This window comes from Phoxinus phoxinus (assembly GCF_949152265.1).
Source record: "Phoxinus phoxinus genome assembly, chromosome: 6".
In the NCBI taxonomy this organism is placed as follows: domain Eukaryota; kingdom Metazoa; phylum Chordata; class Actinopteri; order Cypriniformes; family Leuciscidae; genus Phoxinus; species Phoxinus phoxinus.
In genome coordinates, this window is record NC_136881.1 from 13,641,063 (window position 1) to 13,668,056 (window position 26,994).

General features: G+C 37.1%; 4 protein-coding genes across 7 annotated transcripts in view; 2 read left to right on the forward strand and 2 right to left on the reverse strand.

Annotated features, from left to right (window-relative positions):
• Nucleotides 1-483: 483 nt before the first annotated feature.
• LOC307000464 (thymosin beta-b) lies at nucleotides 484-3,603 on the reverse strand. Of its 3 annotated transcripts, none has more exons than XM_079616093.1 (3): nucleotides 3,472-3,603; nucleotides 960-1,077; nucleotides 484-799 (listed from the first exon to the last, which is right to left on the reverse strand). In XM_079616093.1, the coding sequence occupies exons 2-3, from the start codon at nucleotides 1,057-1,059 to the stop codon at nucleotides 768-770; spliced, it is 132 nt and encodes a 43-aa protein (XP_079472219.1). In that variant the 5' UTR covers nucleotides 1,060-1,077; nucleotides 3,472-3,603; the 3' UTR covers nucleotides 484-767. The 3 variants fall into 3 exon arrangements, with proteins under 3 accessions (XP_079472219.1, XP_079472221.1, XP_079472220.1); XM_079616095.1 differs by having other exon boundaries at nucleotides 3,459-3,547; XM_079616094.1 differs by lacking the exon at nucleotides 3,472-3,603 and adding an exon at nucleotides 1,177-1,214.
• slc25a51a (solute carrier family 25 member 51a) lies at nucleotides 1,724-6,334 on the forward strand. The gene is made up of 2 exons (XM_079616092.1): nucleotides 1,724-1,896; nucleotides 3,417-6,334. Exon 2 carries the CDS (start codon nucleotides 3,497-3,499, stop codon nucleotides 4,343-4,345), a length of 849 nt encoding a protein of 282 aa, XP_079472218.1. The 5' UTR covers nucleotides 1,724-1,896; nucleotides 3,417-3,496; the 3' UTR covers nucleotides 4,346-6,334.
• Nucleotides 6,335-14,467: 8,133 nt separating this feature from the next.
• LOC307000249 (cysteine-rich protein 1) lies at nucleotides 14,468-17,775 on the reverse strand. The gene is made up of 4 exons (XM_079615683.1): nucleotides 17,530-17,775; nucleotides 15,711-15,805; nucleotides 15,497-15,551; nucleotides 14,468-15,421 (listed from the first exon to the last, which is right to left on the reverse strand). Exons 1-4 carry the CDS (start codon nucleotides 17,570-17,572, stop codon nucleotides 15,375-15,377), a joined length of 240 nt encoding a protein of 79 aa, XP_079471809.1. The 5' UTR covers nucleotides 17,573-17,775; the 3' UTR covers nucleotides 14,468-15,374.
• A 6,199-nt stretch (nucleotides 17,776-23,974) lies between these two features.
• The window catches only part of rnf38 (ring finger protein 38), a 34,718-nt gene continuing 31,698 nt past the window's right edge, over nucleotides 23,975-26,994 (forward strand). For both annotated transcript variants that reach the window (XM_079615298.1, XM_079615299.1), the window contains exons 1-2: nucleotides 23,975-24,094; nucleotides 25,507-26,122. In XM_079615298.1, the coding sequence (XP_079471424.1) occupies nucleotides 25,579-26,122 (544 nt within the window). In that variant the 5' untranslated portion in view covers nucleotides 23,975-24,094; nucleotides 25,507-25,578. The remainder of the gene's footprint in view (nucleotides 24,095-25,506; nucleotides 26,123-26,994) is intronic.

A 26,994-nucleotide genomic window follows, 5' to 3' on the forward strand; every position in this document is an offset into this window, starting at 1 on the left:
GATAAGGACAGTGTCAACCATCTTGCTGGTTTCAAACTTGACTTCGCAGATGTTCAGTTGTAATTGTGTTGTGTCTACAAAAGAGAGAGACCATGCGGAGGACAGCTGCGAGAAAGGCCGAAAAGTACAACACATGCCTGGCTAACTGAACAAGTTGTTGAATGATTCTGACAGGAAGTGGAGGACATGTGTATTGTCATCACTTCAGCTGCAACTAATGAAATGCTCAAGAGATGTCATTTATACTCTCTGCATAGATCTTTTTTTGTAGATTTTGAGTTAGCAGATCAGGAATGCAAGGAAAGTGATGAAAAAGTGAAAATGAATAGTCCAGATGTACTACATTTTTTCCCCCCTAGTCAAATCCTCTCCCATAGCCTTATGGGATAAAGTGTCCAGGTTAAATGTTTTTTTTATAAAGGCACAAAGCAAAACACAGAAATTCATTTTAAAGGTTTATTTCACCAAAGTTCAAAATGAGGGCAGATAGAACTCAATTTTTTACAGATGGATTTACATAGATCTTTCTGAGAGGTAGACATCCTCAGTGCAAAGTTTGACTGCCTCTTCACAAAACACATCATACCATGTGATTATAAATGAAAAGCCTCCAGAATGGTGTACAGAAAACTGAATATCCCAATCCAGCCTATATGGCTGTAATGACTGGTGGTTGGGAGATGCCATCTTTCAACTAAAGTGATGAGACTTGTCATCTCACAGAGTCCTCTACATCTTGCCCTTGGTGAAGATCTGAAGTTGACAACTTATGCCTCACTTTTTTTCTCCTGATCAATGGCTGCAGGAGGGAAAAACAAAAACACATTGAAGCAAATAGCCTAGATCATGTTTGAGACAAAAAAAAATTAAAAATAAACTAGCAAGTAGTGGCAAAGAATGTTGCAAACAGGAACAAAAACATCAGAAGGCAACGAGTGCTCTGAAAAACTCAAACTTACTCTCTTTGGTGGGAAGTGTGTTCTTCTCCTGTGTCTCGGTCTTCTTCAGCTTGGTCTTGTCAAACTGAGAGATCTCACTGATATTTGGTTTGTCAGCCATTGTTTTACTTTAATTTATCTATGGAGAAATAAATGAGATAAACAAAAAATAAATGTAGAAGGCATGCATAAACAAATAAGTACACTTATCCAAGACATAACATATAAAATCTCACACCTTTCACTTTACTGAAGAAGAACAACAAACAAAGAGATGCAGAACAGGGTTTCTGATTTGACTCTTATATTGGATTTAAACAATACAATCTGACTTCTAAGATAACTGCGGCTGAATTGAATTAATGTTTCAGGTGCACCTTGTTGACAAATTTGCTCCTTTATTTTCATTGGTTAATTGATCAATTGATTGACAAGTTGTCTCTCTGTCAGTACACTTTCCCCTAAAAACACAGATGAAAATAAATATCTTGAATTTATACTATAATAATTAGAAAAAGGAAAAAGGAAATAATTATAACCATGAAAATGTATCATTTAATTTATTAATGATGATGCCACATTATCAAGTAGGCTATGCAATTATTATTCTGCTGTATGTTGTCATATAGACCACTGTGTAATTCTGTTATGATTGAAATAAAGTTCTTAAAAGGAAAAGACCCAAACACACAGGCACAGCTAATCTCAGACAAGGCGTCGATGGCATTGTCGGGCATAGCAGATCTCAGATCAGCACATAAAGCGATGGCATTATCGAGCCAATCAGAGCGCGAGATGCGCGCGAGCGTGATGTGATACATGTGGTCGACGGAAGCGGGTGTATTGCACGAATGACATGAGGCGATGTTTCTATATTTATAAAATAAACACTTAATCAGCAGATTGACTATATCACGGATATTTTATCATCTCTTCACCCGGAGGTCATTCATAGCTGGTAAAACATTAATAATATGATATATTGCTGCCTATTTGAACGTGATGTGGTGTTTTTGGATGATGTAGCTTGTTGTCAACGACTGAAGATGATTAATTATCTTTATAGTCCGAAATAATCTTCCTACTGTATGAAATGATCTTATATCTGCTCTGCATCGCTAAAATGAACGGGGGCGGATAATTTCATTTGTCTTTCTTTAAACATTACAGGTCACGCCTTTATATGAATTTCCATGACAACCATAATTTCTGCCAAAATGCCATAGTTTCTAAACAAAACTGCAGTGACTTAGTATATTAGTCACCGATGCATCAAAAGAAAAATCATAAACCAACATGGGAGAAATATTATGAAAGCTGTTGGAATGCTCCATATTCATAAATTCTGATTTTACAGTTACAGCAATAATTGTACTAAGTATGGTGTTGTGATGAATGTCACCATGGCAAATTTTAATCTGTAGGCATACGCCTATATAAATGTCTACTGGTTTCCTCTTTCTTTCTAAAATTAAATGTTATACTGGATTTGCTGTGTTTAATTTTAGACTATAACCATTTTAAATTAGGAGTGAATGACCTGGATGATGAAAAAAAACTTTTATTTTAAAATCAATTAACTTAGGGATCTGATGTCGGTATTACTTCAACATACTAGTCCAGTGGTTGTCAACTAGAGTGCTGGAGCCCATTAGGGGGCCTCAGCAAGCTTCCGTTAGGACTACATGATTTGAGAAAAAAAAAATCCCATGAGTCAAATACATAAAGTGTGTTTATTTGTAAATTTCTAATTTATCTTTTGAAGGATGTTTACATAATTCAAATCCACTTTGACCGTATCAGAAACAACCGTTGAAAAGTTTTGGGGTCGAAAAGATTTTTTGTTTTTGAAAGAAATCTTTTATATCCTCACGTGGCTGCATTTATCTGACCAAAAGTACAACAATAACAGTAATATTGTGAAATAGATTATTTTGTGTTCCCTGTCACTTTTGATCAATTGAGTGCATTGCAGAATAAAAGTATTAATTTCATTTTTTAAACAAAGAAACTTAGTGTATATCAGATATAACAATTTATGTATGTATTAATATTTATTGTGAAAAAAAAAAGTGTGACCTGAGGCAAAAAGGTCTATGCAGGATAAAAAGCAAAACGGGGTCAAATGATGAAGAATAATCCTCAGCTTATCTTTAAGGCATATGAATCATATTTTGTTTTTCTTATGTATGCATAGTCGGCTTATGTCCTTTCATATGCTCACAATACAGACATGGAAGCACACAATTTGGTAATAAAACTCCAATGTGTGAAATATAAAATGATGGAATGGCTTGAATTATCCAATTTTATAAAATATTTTTATATGCATTTTATATATTTTTTAATATGCATTGTTGTATTGAAATTTATAGCTTGTGCAATGCAACATACTGTTTAAATTGTTACTTTTATGTAGGAAATATAGTTGTGTTACCAATTTTTGATGACTAATTTTTTCCCTTTTTCCCCCCTCAGAAGCACATTAAAGTTTATGTATCAGATGATGTCATATCTGACCCTCATTTTCAACCTTTGATTGGGTATCAACGAGGACCATGGCCTCCGCCGACCAAGACCAGGAGTCACTGCAGAATCAGAACCACTACTTGTGTGGTTCTGTAGCGGCGTTCGCCAACATCGTCATCACGTTTCCCATACACAAGGCGCTGTTCCGCCAGCAGTTGTTCGGAGTGCCGGCGTGGGAAGCTGTGCGACAGCTCCAGAGGGACGGTTTGCGCACGCTGTACCGAGGCATCCTCCCGCCGTTACTCCAGAAAAGCAGCACTATTGCAATTATGTTTGGACTCTATGAGGACTTCTCCAGGTTCCTGCGGCTAAACGCTCCTCATGCCCCCATCCTGTTAACGGACAGTATTGCCGCAGTCTTGGCGGGAACCGCTGAAGCAGTCCTGACGCCGTTCGAAAGGGTCCAAACTTTACTGCAGGATCCACGTCATCATGGAAACTTTCAGAACACTGCACATATTTTTCGTGCTTTGCTTCAGCAACATGGCATCCGAGAACTTTACCGTGGCCTTGTCCCGATCCTACTCCGAAATGGCCCTAGCAATGTTTTTTTCTTCGGTTTGCGTGGACCAATTAAGGAACTGCTCCCCGAGGCTGAGTCAAAGGCAGGGCATTTGGTTAATGACTTTGTATGTGGGGGGATTCTGGGAGCGGCTCTCGGGGTGTTTTTTTACCCTCTGAATGTAGTTAAGTCTCACGCACAAGTGAAGATTGGAGGGGAGTTTCAGTCCTGCAGGGTGATATTGGCGACTGTTTTGAGAGAGAGGGATGGGAAGGTGAGCCGCCTGTTCCGAGGTGTGCATTTGAACTTCCAGAGATCTGTTTTCTCATGGGGAATCATAAATGCTGCATATGAACTATTATTGAAAATGGTCTGATTGAGGTGAGAAAGAACAAAGGGGGAACTAAAGTGAAAAGCATCCACAAGACAGAGAAATAGTGAAAATTAGTCTTCCTTATTCCATTTCTGCTGCTAAAAGCATGTTGTGCAATAATAGACAATATGTTAAAGGGATATTATGCTATATTAAAGGGATAGTTCACCCCCCAAAAAAAATCTGTTTGTCATCATAAACCTAAGGCTAATAACTGAAAGGGAATTTTTTATGTTGATAATTTTTAGCTATATATCATTTTTATTTATTTTAAATTAAAAGAAAAACATGTTTCCTTAAATATCTGATGCATTACTGTTCAAAAGTTGGGGTTGGCAAGATTTTTGTAATGTTTATAGTAAAAGGAGTCTCTCATGCACACCAAGGCTGTGTTTATTTATTAAAAAATATATAGTGAAAACAGTAATGTTGTGAAATATTATTACAATTTGAAATAACTCTTTTAATACATTTTTAAGATTTATATTTTAAGCTGACTTTTCAACAGTCATTACTCCAGTCTTCAGTGCCTTCATAAATCATGCTGATTTGATGCTCAAGAAACATTTCTTATTATTATCAATGTTGAATACAAATACAATGTTGAATATAATTTTGTGGAAACCATGATGAAAAAAATTCAAAGTTCAAAAGAACATAATTTATTTGAAATAGAAATCTTTAGTAACAATATACAGTGCTTAGCATAATTGAACACACCCATTCTAAAGTCGACTAAAAAATAAAATAAAATTAATCTTTTGGAAATTGATCTTAATGCCTTAATTAAAAAAATGAAGAAAACTCCAACCTTTAAGGACACCAGTTTTCTTTGTGAATGAATAATGAATCGTAAATAAATAAATGTTCTTCCTTAAAATACAGGGTGCATAAGTCAGGACACCCCTATGTTAAATTCCCATAGAGGCAGGCAGATTTTTATTTTTAAAGGCCAGTTATACCATACCAAATTATATTGAAAAGAGTGGCCAGAATTCATCTTTTGCCTCATCCAGTTTTAGGACTTGAGTAAAGATCAGATTGGATCAAACATGATAAGAAGTGATTGTTGAGAGAGAAATTGTTGACCTCAACTCGCTCAGATTCTCCTGTGATAAGCTCCCAGCATTCTTTTTTTCTAAACTGACTATACTGTGGTCTCTTAACCACAAAGTATTCAAATCACTGTCATTACCAGGGTGGGAATGAGGGAATTTCTTTGCCGCCAGCTTTATATATAGTTTTGCTGAGTTAGCTTTAGTGACACCAAATGATGTAGACAAAGTCAGTTTGGTGTTTGTGGTCGATGTAGCTTTCATGTGGTAACAGAATCATCCCATCTGAGCCAGTATTCATGCTTAAGCGCCCATTGAAACTATAATAGGTTATTTCAATGATTTGGCCATGTTTGGTTTTTGTTCCTTAATCTGCACTAAAAGCTTCTTTAAATCACTCCCAAATATATTTGGATTTTAAGAAGGTTAGACCAAAAACCCCACTTGACAATGTCAAGGTGCTATGGTGCAATTTAGATTAAATCAGCTGTGCATGCAATTCTCTGCATTTTTGTGGAATTAAGATTCGCCTCTCAATTTTCTCACACTATGTTGTCAATCTGTTATCAGTTCTGGTGTAAAAAAAAATATTGTGAATGGCTTTGGTTTTGTAAAGGGCCAGTTCCATTCACCTCCATTTACACTACTGTTCAAAAGTTTGGGGTCATTAATTTTTTTTATAGATTTTTGTTAGAAGTCTCAAATTCTCCCTTGCTTTTATTTGATCATAAATAAAAATAGTACTTTTGTGAAAAAGTATTACTATTTACAATAACTCTTTTCTTAACATATTTTTAAAATGTTATTCCTGTGATGATAACGCTGAATTTTCAGCAGCCATTACTCAGTGTTTTCAGTGTCACACAATCCACAAAATGTCATCAGGTGGCATCCAACTTTCTTTGGACGTTTCAATCGGCGGTTGCCAGTCACTGCCCATCTTCTCCTGGCTTCCAGATCAACTCTTCCAAAGCCAAAAAGAGGATATTTCTGCTGCCCCCCCCAACCTACGTGTAGCTGTCTTCATCTCCCTTTTCTGCTATTCCCAAAGCTTTGAGCATCTTTCACACAGGTTATGCAGGGGGAAAAAACCTGCAACCAACCTCAATTGAAAATACCGAGGCCTTCCTCCCTTTGTCGCTGCATTGCTGGATCTGGTCCTGATACTTGGTTGCTTTCCTCTCCAGGGCATCCTCGCATTCATCTTCCCATGGGATTGTCAGCTCAATCATTATGATCCTCTTTTCCTCCTCAGACCAGATGGCCACGTCTGGCCTTAGGGATGTTTGGAAGACATGGGGAAATATAGTTTCCTTCCCAGGTCCACCCTCATCTCCCATGATTGTGTTTTCTGCATAAGGCTCTTCGTGTTTTTGGAGGAGTGTGACTTATCTCCCTCCCTGATGAACTGGATAGATGGCACTGGTGCTTTTCCCATCTCCCCTGCTCCAAGATGTCAGACAGTGCATTATCCTGATTCCATTCCAAGTGCAGCTTTACATCCTGCCAGAATGTGCGCCAATGTGCTTTTCCCTCCACATAACACACTGTGCGCTCCCACATTCTCCACCTGTTCAAGTTTGCTGGTGATGGAAGAGTATCAAACACTGATCGGAGCAGGAAAGAGATGCGAAAGGGGTCCAGTTTCTAAAGTTTAGGCTACATGATCTTCTGCTTTGGCAGGTCCCACTTTGTCCAGGGTCCTTGTGCTCCCAGTTCCACTGCCCTAGCCCTATGCCCTTACTCCTCCAGGTATCGAACTTTGGCTTGGATAATTTCTCGCCTCTGCATTAGGTCCGACTTCCCCCATTGCCGGAAATGGGTAGGTCTGAGACCTTGACTCCCCCATGCACTACCTCCCAATGATGTCCTTCAACTTTAGCCTTCTTTCTGCCTGTGCCACTGCTGCATCTACTGCCCACTTGTGTCGTGATCTTGTGGGAATGTCTGCACCTCTAATCTTTCATCGCCAGAGTTTCTGTTCATCAGCACAGCCCTTCACTTTTCCACTTTGAACTCAACTACTGTCGAGATCTGATGTAAAGCTCTACTGACGTGAAACTTGGTGGAATTCCGAGCCAGCTGCAAGGTGTTTATTCACTCGCCTCTTAAGTCCTTCTACTAATGTCATGGGAACTTCATAAATTGTCAGTAGTCACATAAGTCTTGGTAGCAGACCATGCTGAAAGAGTGAGGCCTTGAACTTGCCTGGTCTTTCTCAACCATTCTTCCACCTGTCTCTCTGTCCTTATGCTGCTTCTGTTATTTAGAGAGGTATCATACAAATTCCATAGACATTTCACTGGGTCTTCCTCAATTAATGGTATAACCTCCCCCTGGACTTGAATTTGGAACTTGCTAGTCACTTTCCCATTTCTAATCACCATAATTCTTGACTTCCTCGGTTTGAACTTCATTCTTGCCCATGTTGCCACATCACCAAGGTTCTTTAGGATCCATCTAGCTTGTACCTGGTTTGAAGTGGTTATAGTTAGGTCATCCATAAAACCTCTTATTGGAGATTGACAAATGCCGGCCCGGACTCCATTAACGGCCCTCTGGATTCCTTCCCCGGTGCTGCGTTCCCATGACTTTGTTAATAAGATCATGGGGGATTGATCCATACGCATTAGACAAAATCGAGCCGGTCTACTGTAAAATTGCCTCTGGTCTCCTTCGCCTCACAAATTATCTGACTGAGGGCACCTGTATGTTCCAAACACCCAGAGAAGCCTGAAAAGCTTCCCTTTTGAATTGATGTATCAACATCAATGTGATGTGTCATCCTTCTGGCCAAGAAAATATTTCCTTCAATGCTCAAGAGAGAAATAGTTTGAAACTGCTATATCCTTTGGAGCAGCCCTCCACTCTTTTCCAGGACAACGAAATGATGCCTTTTGCCCATATCCTACGCAATAGTTTCCATAACCTGCGGAGTAACATCGGACATATCTTGTATACTTTATAAGGTATACCATTTGGTCCTATAGCATATGCATGTACATTTTTCTGGACTTATCTCCATTTCAAGCTCTTCCTTCAGTTCTGGTGACCTATGGGTGTGTGCATAACGCCTGGCCCCCAAAAGCGTCACTGTGACTCTTTTTAAGGAACCCTTCCACATCTTCCTTAAGGCTGGTCAAACCCCTGGATCTTGCTTCTCCCAAGAAAGTTTTAGTGAATTTATATGGGTCCTTCATAAACTCAGCTTGCTTGTCCTCCTCCTTTCTCAATCTTTGAAACCTTTCTACCCTTATCAGGATAATATTTTTGTGTTTTTCATGATTTATTGATAAATAGAAAGCTCAAAAGAACAGCATTCTTTTGATATAGACATATTTTGTAACGTTATAAAATGTACTGTCACTTTTGATCAATTATTGTTTTGTTGCTGAATATATTAATTTATCAAAATATTAATTTATGTCAAAAACAAAAAGAAAAAACCCTTACTGACCGCAAACTTTTGAACTGTATTGAAATGTGTGAAAAATGAATACAGAAGCTATCCTGCATTCCATGTACTCTGACCTGCAAATTCATATTGTGAAACAGAATTAAAATATCAGTTTAACCTCACAAACTAAACATCAACATAAAGGAACACTTCATATCATCTTGTTCTATGTCGTTCAAGTTTAAAATTCAAAAAACACTTCTTGAGCTTGAGCACATATTTTGACTATTAAACTTCAGTTAAGAAGACATAACTGATATTAAACAAATGAGAATAAAAAAGTATTTAATCTTGAACTTGGAAACATTTAAGCTCAAAACACTATAAAACAACTGCATGTGAACTGAGAGATGAACTCTTTATAAAGATTAATATTTAGTATAGCCTACCTCTTTTATACCACTTAGGAGTTAAAAACAGTGAACATTATTGCAACTATCCCTTTAAGTCAAGTAGCCTACATTTATAGATATAGATATTCTAAGTAGATCAAATGTTGTTCGTGTCAGACTGTTTACAATGGTTGATACATTTATTTTACTCACGTTTACAATTGAACATGTTTTAAGCTTTTCCCATGTATCTTCTGACCTCAGTTTGTCTGGTATTGTCATCTTATTCTAAATGTAAATCTGTTTACTGCAGATTTGTGTATGTGTGTGTGTGACAAGACTTTGTATTGGTTTTTGTGTTTTTAAAAAACGTTTAAAATGTAATTGTAACATAACTTATTGAACTAAATGAAGGCCTACTTATTCTGATCATCCAATGTCATTCTGTAATTTTAAAACATTTAATTTCCCTTGAAAACGAGATGTTTCATCTCAAGGGGTTAATCCTCGCAATAAAGATATGTTAATAAATACATAAATAAATAATGTCACCCTTGTTGTAACAGTTTATTGATATGCTCAAAGAGAGATGTGAGGTATGTAATGCCCTTACACAGAATTTACATATTAAATAGGCTAAGTACAGTAAGTAAACAAATGCTTATTAGCTTAAAGACATTCCCTTTTCTTTTCACTTTAGTCAGTAGGCTACTATGTGTACCAGACATTTACAGCATTTCGTTTCATTCGTCTTCGTTATAGTTGATTCTTGCATGAAGTTCTCTGGGCTGTTTGCAGTTGCAGTGTGCTGAATTAACCCTTGTTTTGATGGAGAGTGCACAAGCAACAGTCTCCAACAGGGGGCGACGATAACATGTCTGAAACAGCTCCCACACGCACGATGAGCTAGAAGGTACGTTGTTTTTATTTTAAAGATGAAAAGTGTAGTTCTTTTCGATCGTATACAGCGACAACTATGCCTATAAGTATTTTTATGTTGAATTGCCTAAAAACTATAAACACTGTTTTCTTTTTGTGGCTTTATGAAAACATTGCTTGTTTCATTGAGAACCAAAGCTGCGTTATACGTTTACACCATGTTATGAGATTTCAACTTGTAAAAAGTGTCCACGTACTCACAGAGCTCGTAATTACAACTTGTAAGCTGGACATTTTCTGAGATATCATACTTGTACCACGTGACCGCTGCACCACTTGACTGTTGCAGATTCATTTTGGCTTTGATAGTGTTGCCAAAGAAACACAATACCCAGTCCAACTACGTTTCGTTTCGTTTTTTTTTTTTTTTTACCACACATCTACCTTCCGTAGTTGATAACTGTCATTTCTGCTATTTAATAGGGCCTACATATCTTTACATACATCAAGGCATTGTTCAATCTGCTGCAAAGACAACATTTGATTCAAATGATTTGTAGGCTACTTTACTTTGTCTTCATAAATCATAATATATAAGTTACCTGATGTTCCTATGCAGTAATATCGCAATTGCCCATTGTTATATACCGACCCACACTCCTCCTTTATCCCACAGTAGCCTACCTATAGCCTACATATCAATGAGATTTTCAAATCAAACAAAAACATCCACATGTTCACATTGCAGGGTTGAAAATACCCACACATATTTGTGTTTGATGATCTCACAATACATTGTTTGAAGTGCACAGTTCTCTCATGCAGACTGTGGTCTGCAGAGCTGCTGTCTCTGTAAAGATGAATGGACTGCTTCATCACTCTTTGATAGCATTAGCTATTAGCCCAGGCTTTGATTAGTACAATGACATTAGCCTCCTACATACACATTGTCACCGATACGAGTGGGTGAATGTGAAACCTCCACCACAGAAGCACAAACCAAGACTTGAAGTGCTTTAGTGTGCTTATTAACACATTTTTAAATGCAAGACAATAAAAGTTGGTTAAGACAATAATTAAGCACAATGCTACTGCTATTAAAAGCCAACAAGAACAATGAAGAATATGGTTCACAATGAAGAATAAAATGAATGAAAAATGTTCCATTTATGCATCTTTTGCATATGCATTATTCTGCCCCCATTCATTCTACAATTTAGGGTACATTTCTTGTTCATTGATGATATATTTTTTCTAACTATTTTCTAGAGAAAAATATTTATTTTATCCATTAAGGAAAATCATATTATAATCTCACAAATATGTTTCAGTTTGTTTGAAATTGCCTTGATGTCTCTTAAAATGACAGTTTTTGCAGTGTCCCAATTGAGTGGGTCTTCAGAATGACTTTTCTTCTTCTGCAGAACACAAAATAAGTTATTTTGAAGAATGTTGATAACAAAACAATTTAGGTTCCCATTGACTTCCATTGTATTTTTTGTCAGTATACAGTGGAAGTCAAGGAGGAACTGTGACTGTTCGGTTACCAGCAGTCTTCAAAATATTTTCGTTTACATTCCACATCAGGAAGAATGTCATACATTTTTAGAGGGACATGAGTAAGTTATGACAGAATTAAAAATTTTATGGACTATCCCTTTAAATATAATTTTGGTAATTTTATGAGATGTTATGCAAAAAGGCAGATTTACAGTGCTGGTCAGAATTATTTGCCCCCCCTTGGTAAATATGATCAAAGATGGCTGTAAAATATAATCTGCATTGTTAATCCTTTTGATATTATATTTGCAAAAATCTTACCTTTCATTGAAGTAAAATAATTGAAAGTGGGGGGAAAATCACATTACGAAATAAAATGTTTTTTCTCCAAAACACGTTGGGAACAATTATTTGCCCCCTTTTATTAAATATGTTTGCAACCTCCTTTTCCCAAGATAACAGCTCTGAATTTTCTCCTATAATGCCTGATGAGTTTGGAGACCACCTGACAAGAGATCAGAGACCATTCCTCCATACAGAATCTCTCCAGATCCTTCAGTTTCCCAGATCCATGTTGGCGCTTCTTCTCTTCAGTTCTCCACTCATTTTATAGGGTTCAGGCCAGGGACTGGGATGGCCATTGCAGATGCTTGGTTTTGTGCTCAGTGACCCATATTTGATTTTTGTTTTTGGATCACAAGATCCAAACATGGCCCGTTATAAGATTTATAGTCTGTTAGGTTTATATTTGTTATCTGTTGGTATTTGATCCAATCCATGATGCCATGTATCTGAACAAGATGCCCAGGACCTCTGGCAGAAAATTAGGCCCCCAGCATTAAAGATACAGCAGAGTATTTCATTTTACACATGGGGTACTTTTTTATCCCTGTGTGCATCAAACGTTGCTGCCAAAAAAGCTTTTTTTTTGTTTCATCTGAATGGTCTCTGATCTCTTGTCAGGTGTTCTCCAAACTCATCAGGCATTATAGGAGAAAACTCAGAGCTGATATCTTGGGAAAAGGAGGTTGCAAACATATTTAATAAAAGGGGGCAAATAATTGTTCCCAACGTGTTTTGGATTTCATAATGTGATTTTCCCCTCCACTTTCAATTATTTTACTTCACTGAAAGGATAGATTTTTGCAAAAAAAAATTAATATAATATCAAAAGGATTACCAATGCAGATACATTTTTTTTACAGCCATCTTTGATCATTTACCAAGGGAGGAAATAATTCTGACTATATATATATATATAGTTATATATATATATATGGCAAAACAGACACATGTTACTTGAAGTACAGCACTTAAATTACCATAGTTACATTTAATAAAACATCCTTTCTCTTAACATCCAAATGGTGTTTAATGATAAAGCTTGGCAACAAGCAGATGTTACACTGATGAAATACATAAACTGAAACCATTAGTAATTTTATTTGAGTAAGCATATTGTTTTTGTATTTTGTCTTAAATGTGAAAAGTACCACAATTATACAACGTGCCCTAGCATACTAGCGACATACCCATTGAATGCAATAACATGGACGATCCCTACTCTTCACCATGCACATATCAAGTGAGCCTTCAGAGGGTGTGGTGGGCATCTAACAACCTCCACATCTCTGAAGCCCATAGGAATGAAGGCATCTCTCTCTTTCTTCATCAATCAGTTCTTCTACTGTGTCTGCAGCCCCTTTTTGTATCTCCGCCCCTTCTCTCTTTCTCTCTCCCTTTCTCTCCCAATTGATGGATTTGCGGTGTAGTTAAAACACATGCAAATGAGACAGCTGGCATCACACAAACCATGTGACCTGTCAAGGTGGGGGTGGGTTCAAAGACACGCTGCAGCAGGGAACCCTCTTTACACACATGCACACACACACACCCTCCCTCACTCGCTCCCTGGAATAATCCCTCCACCTCCTCCATGCCACCTTTTTGTGCTTTCATTTTCTTCTTCTTCTTAATCTGAAAGAAAAAAGGTGCGGTGATGATAACCGAACTAAGTCTGGGATCTTCACCTGATTTATGTTCTTCCTTAGTGCAAATGTTTGCTCATGCATGAAGCTAATCACATATGTGGCCGTGCTCACACATGCACATATGCCTGCACAAACAGGCCCTGCATGTGTGTGTGTGTGTGAGTTTGACAGGATCAACAGCAGGTATCCAGCAGTAGGTCTGCTCCAGAAAGGCTGCTTGCTCACACACACTCACACTCACACAGACACATTCCAGCAGACTTGCCCTGGCCTTATGAAAATAGCCTTTTGCAGGCTTCTTTCTCTCTCTGACTCTGACTACAGATGATGGGTGTTTTTGTAAATCGTACTTAGTATGAATGCATGTGGATGGTTATGAATATGAGCAGGCAGCAATACATAAAACAGTTACCTATAATTAATGTTAATAATTAATAATAATTATATAATTATTAATATGTTTATATAATTAATCTTTTTAAAATATGCAACTATTAAATAATCTATATTGTCCATATATAATCCAAATGTAGGCAGTTACATTTTGAGGTATAAATCTTTAATTATTAAGTATAAATCTTAAAACTAATTTTCATCACAAAGACATTAAAACAATTACAGTTTATTTGAGGATAAGAGGCATGAAATTATTCATGTGATCAAATGAGTTGACAATAGGCTAACAGGCAGCTATAATTATAAGTAATTAAAAATAATATTAATATAATTTTTATATTTATATAAACAAACATATGAATAAATACATATTTTTAATGTATATATATTAAATATATATATATATATATATAATTGTGTGTGTGTGTGTGTGTGTGTGTGTGTGTGTGTGTGTGTGTGTATATTGTATATACTTATGCAACAATAAATGATTTATATTCCAGTTGTAGGCAGTTACATTTTGAGGTATTAATCTTTAATTATTCAAATCCAATTAAAAAACTGTGATCAATACAAACCATAATTATTAAATTATATATTTTTTTACAGTTTGTTTTATGGATTTGAGGATAAGAGACATGAAATTATACTTCTGATTGAATGAGTTGACAATGCACTGACAGCTTTCTGAGTGACACTTCTTTTCAATGAACTAATGAGAAAAAACACCAGATAAAATGATAAAATCAAATATGTATTCTTCCTGAATAACAAAAATGATAAAGCCATCACATATGCGCCATGAGGTTTGGGACGCAAGCTTCTGCTTCTAATTAAAAAGACACAATGATTAATTATTGTCATTTTTGCTTTGTAGATACATTTGCTGCCTCATGAAAAAAAAACCTTTGTTTTATAGCCTCTGATCTCCAAAATCACAGAAAAAAGAACAAACAATAATAGAGCACAAAACAATTACATTGTGTTTCAAGTTAATCAATTAATTAATGGTATACAGAGTCTTGACTTTGTATTTTTAAACCAAAAAACACATGATGTATGTATATAAGCCAACACTTTTCAGAACTAGTTTTACTCTTTGGTCTGATATTTTCACATCTCCCATTCTAAAGGCCAGGAAATGATGAAACAGGAAAGACACAACTTAATTCTAGAATAATGTTCAATGAAGTAACTCAGTTCCCTGAGAGAATGCCAACGTGGATGGCTGTTGATTTGGTTCTGGCTGTTTTTATGATGAATGGAAACATAAGGGCGGAGTTGTGTTTTATTCGGTGGTAAGGAGAGATCGACTTGCCGGTATTTTCCAATGGTTTACTGAGGCAGTGTAAAGCAGACAGTAGATGTGGTGTTGTTTGTAGATCTAGATGCTGTGTGTTTCTCAAGATTGCAAGATCTCTTTTAAGAAGTAGCTGTGTTAAAGGTCCGAGCAGCAGGCTTTCGGCTACCTGCACAAAGAAACATAGTTGATTATTTTTATATATATTCTATTATTAAGACACAACAAAGTAATTTGTTCTCACCTCTGGGTCCAAAATCTCTCATGTAGCAGTTAGTGCAGTATGGCTTCTCATCATGCTGTAGAGATGTAAAAAACAGTGACAATCAAAATGCATATTATCAGTGTTACACCTCAATGCATGCCTGCATGTCATTATCATCAGTAGTATACAGTGTTTGGTATTATTTATGCATTAAAAGACAATACAGCATATGATAAAGTGCACATGTGTATACCTCTGCATGCTGACCAGGTGTTAGCTGTCTTTTACACTTGTGACACTTCAAGCATAATGGGTGATAATCCCGTCCCAATGACCTCTTCTTCTCACCTGGATGAATCAAAGGTCAAAGTTTAAAGGGATGTTTCACCCAAAAATCCAACATGTTTTCATCAACCTAATAAATTAGTCAATTAGAATCAGTGTTATTGATTATTAGTATTGATTAATATTTTGAATTAGTTTGTATTTTTATATTTTCAATTTTAGTAATTTTATTGTGTTTTTTTTAAAATCTATTAAACTTTATTTTTATTTTAGTTATTATTTTATACTTCAACTTCAACTTTGTTTACGTTTTCTAATATTTATGTTTTATTTTTTCAGCCCTTACAGAAAAGGGTTTTTAATAGGTTTAGATTTATTTAACAATAACACCACTGATTTGAAAATGTTTTTTTTTTTTTTACTGTGATGCCAACATGTATGAAAAAAACAATGTATATTCAGTCAACATGACATCAAAACTAGTAACATTTACATCCTTAATGCATTTTCCTGATCTTATTGTAGATGGCTCATGTTGGTGCATGTTGTTCTGAAGATAAAATAAAAAAATTGTGTTAGTAATTTTGAATTAAATTATTCTTGCTCATCCTCTGAAACGGCTCAAAGAAAAATAATTTAGACTTGCCCTTTAGTGTGGTTATAAAGTTTATTTGTTTATAGTGGTATAGACTTGCCTCATAGACGTCTATTGAAAAGTGCAATATTATAAATACATCTTTCTTTCTTTTTTTTAAATGAAGAATGATTCAAAATTACTGCCTGTTATAATTAATAATAATTCTATTAGTTATGGATTCAGAGTGTGAATCTGAACTTATATTCCACTCTTTGAACTCTTCCATTGGACTGATTTCACATTCATTTTGGATTGCATTCACATTCTGAGTTCTATGTAGATCATTTTATTACCCTTTCATGTGGGCCTAGAACGAGCCCTCCTCCTGAAACCCTGACCTTAACCATAGGACATGAAACCTCTAGGTTGAACCAGGATCAGACTGAAACTGAAGCTCTGCTACAAACATCTTGGTCAGCTTTTCTCTTCCTGGCAGAATCAACAACCGCCTGCAGTCCACCTCAATAACTGAAGGAGCTTTATTCTTCAGTCTTGACGCTGAAAGCTGACTGGCAGCTACAGGATTTTTCTGTCCAAATTCTCCTCTTTCTTCAAGTGGCCATAGGTTTCTGCATTGCTATCTGCCAATTTAACCAGTCAAGCCTCTTTCGGTCTGGCATATTCCACTTCCTGCCACAGGCAGACACTTCCTGTGCTCGCGTGACGCATGTCGTGAGGCGCTGATGGCGGTTAGGAGACTGCAGGCTGATTAACTCTACACAAATGCATACAGATAAAGGCCTACACACACTTAGTCACACAACAACTAGTTTGTTTCATCTAGCATAAAGGCAGAATCTAGAGCTACTCAGAACTTAGCATTTAGCATGCTCTGCGATGACCTTTTTACAACGCTCTACTGTTCGTATAAACGTTAACACACAATTAGACATGAAAACCCAAAACTTGGGCACAACATAATCCATATACTATTGAAATACCTCAACAGCAAGTCAAAATAATGAGCGCTTTTAAGTCAAAACAGAAGCTAATGTGAAATGTTTGCATCTAAACACATTACATGCAGCACCTCAACACTTTATATTGACGTTTCTCTCTGTTGATAACTGCATAATACATCAATATCATTTTAATTAGTATTTTTAAGCATGTTCAAAATGGATCCCTCCAACCCCCAGATGCCACTCACCAAAATAAACAGGTTTCCCACATATAGGACAGAAGCTCACCATGGTTGTAGCGGATCTGTAGTTTGATGCACAAGATGTTGAGATGCAGGAAATGTGTGAGCGTCTCAACTGACAGCCTCTCGGTACAGCAAAGGATGTGGCAAGAGATGCAGTGACAGGAAGCAAGAAATGATTTCAAAAGAAAATATGCTCAACAATTTGAACAGTCAGAAGACAGAGAGAAGGAAAATGTTGGTCAGAAGTGTGTGTGTGTGTGGGTGCTGTGATATGATGAGTCTGTCATAGCAGGGTTGGACTTAAGTCAGTCTTGATGTTATAAAGAGACTTCGTTCACACTTCTGCTGTGGCCAGTCATTGCGGTTTGAAATCAAAGATGATGTCTAGGGCCGTGTGAGGTCATCAGACTTGTCGGAGTCTGTTATGAAATGAAAGCTTGTGGGTTGTTTGCTGGATGCGAGTCAAAGAAACAACAGAGAGGGAGATTGAGAGGGACAGAGAGAGAGCGAGAGAGACACAGATGTCAGCCGCTCAGATTTCATGTGTTGTCATGGTCGCCGCTTCTCAACCCCTCGATCTGTCCGCTCTGGCTTTTTCATCCTCTTTCTCTCCATTCGAGAGATTAAAAAGCTCCAGTGTGGGAGAACGGGAGTTTAGGAGAAACCCAAAACTGCTTCCGTGCACACACACACATATACAGAGCGATGACATCACCAAAAGGCGCTCGATTGGATGAGCACAGAAAGCCGTGAGAAGGAGAATCATTGAAGCCGAGACTGAGACTGTGTTTTGTGTATGTGCGTGTTGAGATATAAAGGATGAATAAGAGTCTGGCTTGAGTTGCAATGCACTATTGCCCTGCAGTTTAGCATGATTTATACACATACACACAACTCCTCCACAATTCGTGCATTGGAAGGGAAAACACTTCAGTTGAATAGCTTTGTTATGGTTAACAGTTCAATCTGTAATTCCTGCTAATGATTTCTTCTATATAATAAATGGTAAATGCTCACCTGGGTGTTCAGCTGCAACTGATTTGTAGTAGTAATGAAAATACAGTTTTGCCATCACATGAATAAATTATGGAATTAATTAATAGGAAACAGTTACATTAAATTGTATTTTTTTTTCACAATACAGTTTTTGAATTTCTGATCAAATAAATACAGCCATGGTGAGCATAAGATACTTTTTTTCAATAACATATCAAATTTGTACCACCCCCAAACTGCTGAATGGTAATTTATAACATGACACGTTCCATAGAGGGTTAAATATAGTGGGTTTCTGTTGGGCAGGTAAGCATCAGGCATGAGTTTCTTCTCGGCATTTGGTCCAATGGTTACTCTACTACACAGTCTTGTGTATGCTGAACCGACTTCATTCAGTGAGGGATAAAAAAGCATTTCCCATCAAGCCTAACAACTTCACCAAACAGCAGAGTCAGAGCCCTGTCCACATGAGCGCTTGTTCACACACACACACACACACACACACACACACACACACACACACACACACACACACACACACACACACACACACACACACACACACACGTCTACTGCCAAACTACACAGAGAAGAGCAAAACAGGGTTAGAGGAAGGGAGGGCTTCTCTTTCTGTCCTTTTTTCATGCTGGTTTGGTTTGGCTCTGAAAAACTGGCCTAAATCCTCTTCTTTCTGGTTGAGAAATAGAGGAGAGGGGATAGAATAAGAGTAGGGGAAAGTGGGGTAAGGTGTGTCGCCCTCTTAATCAATGGCAACTGTATATATATAATACATATTTAGTAATTACTCACCATATACAGCTGCCAGTGACTGGAAGATGAACACAAGAAAAGTGGCCATCATTTTTTTTATTCAAAACTGTTGTTTGCATTTCAAAGTACATTTTCTACATGGCACATACAATTAATTTTAGGTCAAAGCAAATTTATTCAGGTCTGAAAATATACATTATACATGTTGGTGAATTGCCAATGAACATGTAAATTATTTGGCTAAAGATTAGCCATGAATTATTAAATGAAGCATCCTAATGGTAGCTGTGGGATAAAGTGAGTCCGATGCTGTGGGGTAAGTTGTGGCAGTGTCTCGGTGTAGTGAAAGCTTTCTTTCAAATGTAGGAAAAATTATTACAAAATGTTGAAAAGAGTTTCAATATATATTAAAATATTCTGAATAATACACCTTTTTTTGTATTGTACCTGGTTGGTTTATGAAAATGGTATACAGTGTGCTGCAAAATAAGACTTTGGACGTGTAATAGTACAGGGGTTTTCACACTTTTTCATACTAGGAACAATTTATAGAGCTATAATTATATGAAAGCTGTATAATAAGGGGAACCCCCTATTAGAGTTAAATATTCAAAATTAAAGTAATAATAATAAAATAAATATAAACATGAATCAATTACTTAATTAAAACATTAGTTGACATTTGTTTTATTTTCCTTGCCATATTATTACATCAGGTACAAGTAGGCAATACTAATTTCATCACATTACCATAATGCTAATGGTAGCTATAAAAAAAATTTGATTTAAAGATAAATAAATAGAGAATATTTTTTTGCTTTCTTGCAGAGCAGGTCAGTGTAGTGATAACATTTTTGTAGGCCAACCCTGATTCCCTCAACAAAAACCCAACAGGATTTTTCCATTGGCTTTTGGATTATTCCTGAAAATAAGCTCTGTGTCTGTGACCAACAACAGTGTGCGATTCTTACACGTTTTGTTCATCATGACAAATTAACACAACTTTTATGAACATAGAAACCTAAAAACAATTGACAGAATTAAAAAGCTAAACAAATAGGCTATAAAAAAACCTACACCACGGTCAATTTACTTTGACGTCACAAATCACTAAGCTCCTGACAACTCTCAATCTTTATTTAAAAATGCATTTTCCCTGATAGTTTAAAAATAGTTTGATTATAAACACAGAAAGTCTGTGAAAGCAGACTAGTGAGCTTTCCTGTTCAGAGTGATGACATTTAATGTTCCCGACAACCGCTGTAGTCCTATTTAGCCACATGATAAACAATCATAAGTGGGGAAGGAGTATTTATTTTGTCATAGAATAAAACATGAAAATATATATTTGTGCTGAACGCAGATCTTATTTCAGACATTTAATTAACCAAAATCCCATTCAAATAAACCCCTTTATGTTTGAAAAACAGTGCATATGATAGTGACATGCATTAGTAACATGTCATAAAGCATGTTTATGTGAACAGTATGTGGCATGTTAACTTAGAGCCACAGGCCTGAGACAAGCTGGCATGTATGTATATATGACTGTGTGTGTTGTGTAGTCTCAGTAGGTTTTGGCATGACATCCATGGGCCATGTGACTTGAAAGCTGACGGCGAATCTACGCCCGACGCACTATAGAAAACTTGGCAAACACACACAACCTCTGATGTTAATGGGGAAGACGCGTCATGGGACGCCTAGACCATGGATCCCACTATTTCTACTCCAAAAGACATCACAGCGATCCCAATCAGTAAACTCATCTGTCCCAGCCGAATGGTGATGTCTAACTTTTCAAAGACAGCTTAAAGACATCCCAGCTGCTTGTAGAACGGACCATTTTTGAAGAACCTTTAGGTTTAGTAGGCATGTTTTATGTTTACAGGCCCACCAGGTCTTCCACTAATTAAGTTGACTACCAACACCCAAGTCGACGTGTCTTAATGAAAACCGGCTTTCAGCTTACAGTGTGAAAATGTGGTAGTTTATAATTGCATTCAGAAAAGAGCGAGTCAGCCAGCAGAACGAAAGACTCTTAAATGTGTTGATTCTTGCCTTTGCATTCTTGGCATTTCTCTTCAACCCTTTTCTGTCTTATAGTTTTTTCCTCTCGGTTCTCATGCGAAGCGGCCAATGCCAATTCCCTCAGATTTGGTTTGGCTTAAAACGCAAAGAGGCCGGGCGCTCTCCTCCCTTCTCCCTCTCTCATTTCCTGTGTTTTTTCCCCCCTTCTTTCTCTCGCTCATTCTCACCCAGTCTGCTCTCTTCCTCCTTGCTCGCTCTCTCTTTTTTGAGACTGGTTTTAGAGGGTTCCAGTAATTCCTTTGTCCTTTAAATAAATAATGCAAAGCACAGCTTCCTCTGGCTTATGTACGTATGCACATTTCACCGCATTACAAAGATCTCTTGATGAATAAAATCTGCCTGGTCAAGGTTAAGGAAAAAGAGTGCTGGGAATGGGCACTGGATAAAAACCATGTAACAATTGAAAACATGAAGTTACTGTCAAATATGCCTCACTCAAGTATTAATAAAAGAGTTCTATAGTTAAAAGCAAGTTTTTCACTAGTTTTTTTTGTGTTTAATATTGAAACAGATCAGAATCTGGGTGCATGTTAATTTTTAATTTGAGCGTATCAGGATTTTAAATCATCTGCCCTGTCTGAATTTTAATTATCCCTGAATATTAGTGAGGAAATGCACGCTATGCCCCCCCTCGCCATCTCACCCTTTGTTTCTTCTCTCTCTCCTCATACAGCTGGTGTATGCAGGGTGCCCCTCCCCCACCATTTGAACAAACCAATAAGAGGGCATATCAGCCGATCCCCCCTTACACACACTCTCACACACCTCCCTACCCCCATCCTCTCTCTCCCCATCCCCCTATCCCTCTCTCTATCACTCCCCCATATTTCCTTTCAAAGGAGCCCCTCTTGCTGCCATCTCTCGCCCAATCTTTAAATTATCACTACAGAACACGCCTACTATATGTGTAGTATCTATTCTATGCGTTTCAATGTAACCAGGAAAGATCTTACTTTGGGCTCAGGGCTTACAAATACAGAGATAACAGGACATGAATAAATAGTGCATCATAAACGCATTCTGGGAAGCATATGATGTGCATGTGACTTTCAATAGAAAGTGAGATAAAAACAGTGTGTCAAGGTGGGATTATAAAATGGGACTCACACACCCACACAACACAGCTCCTATGTGACTCATTGAAGACTTCTTGAAGAAATTGAAAAATGCAGATCTGTTAACTCATTAAATGTCTTGTTCAACCCAGAACACATTTATTTCAGGGTTAAATCAGTTCATCTAAAAATAAAGAAAGAAGAAGGGGCGAGGTTAAAAAGAAGCCCCTCTATATAGGCTACTATCTCAGGACATAATAGCCTGCTACTACATGTTCACATACATTTGATACTTAAACTAAAATACATTAATCCAAGACCAAGGGAAGTTCATCTAGAATCACGTCACTTAAAAGTAAACATCACACTTTTGTCAGTTTCATTAAATCTTCTTTTTTGCCTCGGTCGACTTCAATGTCCACAGCACACTATTGCTACTGGCGAAAAAGAGGCGTGATCAGGTTTAAATGTCCAACAACAAGCCCTAGAGAATGGCCCATGTTAACCACTATAGACGAAGCAAATCAAACGTTTGCATAAATCGAAAAAGTGCAGGGGATATTTAAGTGAATAGAGGCAGTTTACACGTGTTGTCAAGATAAATTGGAGAAGCATCTAACATTTGTAAATTATTCACGCGTTTCCCCTTCAGCGGCGCATCTCTCTATTTTGCATTCCCTTCAGTGCTCCATCTAGACCAGAGCAATAGAAACACGATCGATTTAATAGGCATCACCCAGCAATTTAATAATAATAGTAGCCTAATAACAATTATTATCAAAATAAATGTATAAACAATAAAAATATATATAATAAATAAATAAAATAATCAAATAAGAATTCATTAATAAATAATAAAAATATTATTTTTATATATTTGTACATTTATTTTAGAACTTTATTTTAATTTGAACTTTATGCCATTAAAGTTGGCAATAAAAAAGAAACAAAAACAGCACAAGGTAATAATATAAATAATAAAATAAAAAATATGGTCTACGGTTGGACAAAAAGGTAGGCTAAACTTAAAGACAATTTCAGTATGGGGAAATTTTATTTATTTAGGCCTATTAGTTTCGAATAAAATGTTGTGACATTTCTCCTTGTACATCGCTTACACTGTTTAAGGATAAATAAGTATTTTTTTTTTTCTGAACTACTTTAATTTGTAGCATATAGGCCTACATATTGAAGTATATTATTCAAGTCTTAAACACACATTGCTAATGATCTAATTATTCATCTAAATACCACCTTGTACCTTTACAAAGGCTGCTTGTCTGCCGAAATGTCGGATATAATACATTTGAGTGAGAGTGCAGTTATGTATTTTCATTGTTTTAAGAATGGATTCACTTTTATAGTTATGGGAGTTTTTCTTTGTTTTCAGTTAAAAAATGTGGATTGTGAAATGGACCTCGTTTGTGAACAATTTGGGTTAGACAGAGCAGTAAGTGCCATTCTGTTTGTTTGCACTTCATAGTGCGTTGACTGACGCTCTGTGCTCGGCTTCTCTGGTCTGCTGTGCTGGAGCTGTGAAATCGCGCTGATGGTCTGTCACATTATTTCTCACTGACACCGTCTGAGCGAAGGAGCACCACGCCAAAAGATCAGCTCAAAAACACTTCATAACGCACAGCTCCACTCAGCTCCGGGTGAGTTCCGCTTTTCATTTTATAGATAATGGGTTTGTTTGAGTGGGAGGAGTGGAAAACATAGCCCTTTTTAACCGTTTTTTCCACTGATGTAAATATAATTAGGGACTTTAAAACGCTTCGCCTCTCACGGATCGCCACAAAACAGTTTATAAATATCAATGTTTGTCTCAACCCAAGCATATTCATCAGCGACGAGCCGATGTTCAGGACGGGACATGTGGCCCTGAGGTTTTAAAGGACGACACGGGCTTTATTTGTTGTAGTTTTGTGAGACTAAAGGCAGATGGTGGACTAAAGCCAGCGCGACGTTCACAGCTAACATAAGCTAATAGATCTACATGGCTTCACTCTAAATGTGATTCGAATCAGTTTAACACTGTGTGGATGAGCAAGACGTGTTGTGATAGAGTATATTTGTGTGTTAGGTGTGTTAAAAGAGCGGTAGACAGGCAATGTTATGTTTATTTGTGTGTTTTTGTGTAGCTGGGAGCTAACGCTAGCGCTTCACGGAAGTGTCTGATAACCAGCTGCTCCCTCTTGTATACTTTCATTTACTTACTTTATTTATCATAAATATAACGCACGTGCGTGCTTTGTTGTGTAGCGCGTCGCAGCTCGTTTTTGTGTTGTTTTTAGTCTAATTTTCCAGCTTTAGACTTGACGTGGGTTCGGAAGTTTGGCGTCTAAAATGCTTTAAATATCATTAAAGGGACAACAAGAAATGTTCTTGATATTTTTTAAATAGTTTTGAATGTAGTTAGTAGGAGACGCCTAGAAGGAATTACGTTACTAAAACAAAAAGAGACTTTTAAACCTCATACATTTGATAATTCTAACAGTTTTATTAATCTTCAGTATTGCATCGTCCCATTAACTTACTATAAACGGTGAAAAACTATTGATTTATAAGACTGAATACATGTAATTTTACTGTAATGTATTAAGGTTTTAAAGTAAAATAATCAAATTAAATAATTAACTTTTGTTTGTTATTCGTAACTTAATTCTTGTTTTTTTATCAGTTAGTATCGTAGTTTTTTTTTTTTTTGCGTAAAGTTTATATAATTATATTTAATAGTTCAAATCGACATATTGATTTTTACAATTGAATCATGTATGTAGCTAGAAACTATAAATACACGGTGACTAATGCACTCTAGTGATGTCACTATTATTTTACTGTGAAATTCTGGCAGCCAAAACAGATTTTTACTGTAAATGTAATTTTTAAGTTTTATGAGTCAAATGTTTTTAAAAAGTTTTCGGTTTGTTCAATTGTTTTAGCAACTCTCTGGTGTTTTAGAGTGTTGTAATAAAACGTTTTAGTTTTGTAAATGTTTTAATGACTATTTTTACACTTAATGTTTGTAAGCATTTTAATGACTGAACTGTTTATTTTTTTTAAACAGTGTTTTTAATCTGTGTTTTCTGGCGTGGAATCGGAGAGGAGGAAGAGGGGGAATCGTATAAGCCGAAAGGAAATGCCAATCGCCACTACTGGTCATTCAGCGTCTCGAGAGCCCCGCGTCTGTTCCCCGGACCCCGTTCCCAAGCGTGCTGATTTATGCGAGGACGCAGGGGCCCAGCCAGCGGAATACGGGGGTTCGGAGGGGGGCCACAGCCTGGGCAGCACTAGACTTTCTGGAGCGCTTGAGAGCTCCTCTGCGGCGTCTCATTCTCCTCCCATTTCCCCTTTCCACCACCACCACCACCATCATCATCATCACTCCTATCCAGTGACTATGGAGCCACCCAGGACTCGATCACGCTCGCGGTCTGGATATTACCACGGTGGATTATCTAACTCGAACGGTAATTCTGGGAGTGGCGGTGGTGCGTTAAGTCCAGCTGGAGGAATAAGCCACCACCACCACCACCATCACCAACAACACCAACAACACCAACAGCAGCAGCAGTTCGGAGCTGCTCATGGACACATGGAAAACCTGCGCCCACCCGGGAGCATGCTTTCCCCAGGCGCCCACAGACACGCAGGGCCTGGAATGCACAGAAACTCTGGAGCAGGTAAGATGAGTTTTAAACCTCCAGTCTAATTTTGGGTTATGGATCTCATTTTATTTCATCTCATCACTATCATGTTGTCCCATATTTGTAACAAGGTTTACTGGGGCCAACTATCAAACTGTAGTTGTATTTAACCACATCTGACAGGATAGGGGGTGAAGATATCAAGGTATAGGCTTTACTACATTTAATTAGTGTAGCGTTGTTGTATTGAATTCTGTTGGACTGATTGAACACTATTTATGGGGTTTTTAAAATGGCATTTTATATCAAATGTACAGTATATGTGCACATCCAGGGTCCGAAATTAACTTTTTGGCTCACCTGCCACGGGGACTGGTAGATGAAAAAATCCACCAGCCAAGCATATTTTTTACCGGCCAAAATCATAAACAGCCTTTTTGTGTCACATATACATTAATTTCAGTACATTTAATTGAGATAATAAGGTATTATGTTGAATACAAACATAAAAAATTGTCCAGAGCAAAATTTGAAATGTAGGCTATAATAATTTTTTTATTTTTTATTTTACACACACACACACTCTTAATCTCTCTCTCTCGTTTTTATGTTGAAAGGAATGGCTACTGTTCATTTAGCTGTTCATAATCTGTCCATTACTGTTCACACACATTTCTGTCATTTTCTATCTGAAGCTATTGCCTGCAACATTGAAAACTCCGGTCTCTTGTGTTTAGCGCGAAAGCTCACGGACAGTCGTGCCGTGTAGGCTACCAGCTGCTTTGAAGCGAATATCAGTTTAACTGACTCGTAACGTGTGCAATATCTCACGACCTCCCGAGTGTCCGAACATTCTATTTTATTGTTTATTCGCTAAACGGAAAATCTACCAGCATTTGGCGCTTGGC

Excerpts from the sequence above, each read along its gene's own strand:
- LOC307000464 (XM_079616093.1), bottom strand. The coding sequence starts at position 1,059 with ATGGCTGACAAACCAAATATCAGTGAGATCTCTCAGTTTGACAAGACC. Across the intron at positions 800-959 it reads CACACTTCCCACCAAAGAGA|CCATTGATCAGGAGAAAAAA; the intron begins GTAAGTTTGAGT and ends TCCCTCCTGCAG.
- slc25a51a (XM_079616092.1), top strand. The coding sequence starts at position 3,497 with ATGGCCTCCGCCGACCAAGACCAGGAGTCACTGCAGAATCAGAACCAC.
- LOC307000249 (XM_079615683.1), bottom strand. The coding sequence starts at position 17,572 with ATGGTGAGCTTCTGTCCTATATGTGGGAAACCTGTTTATTTTG. Across the intron at positions 15,806-17,529 it reads TGGGAAACCTGTTTATTTTG|GTGAGAAGAAGAGGTCATTG; the intron begins GTGAGTGGCATC and ends TGATTCATCCAG. Across the intron at positions 15,422-15,496 it reads GAGAGATTTTGGACCCAGAG|GTAGCCGAAAGCCTGCTGCT; the intron begins GTGAGAACAAAT and ends TTCTTTGTGCAG.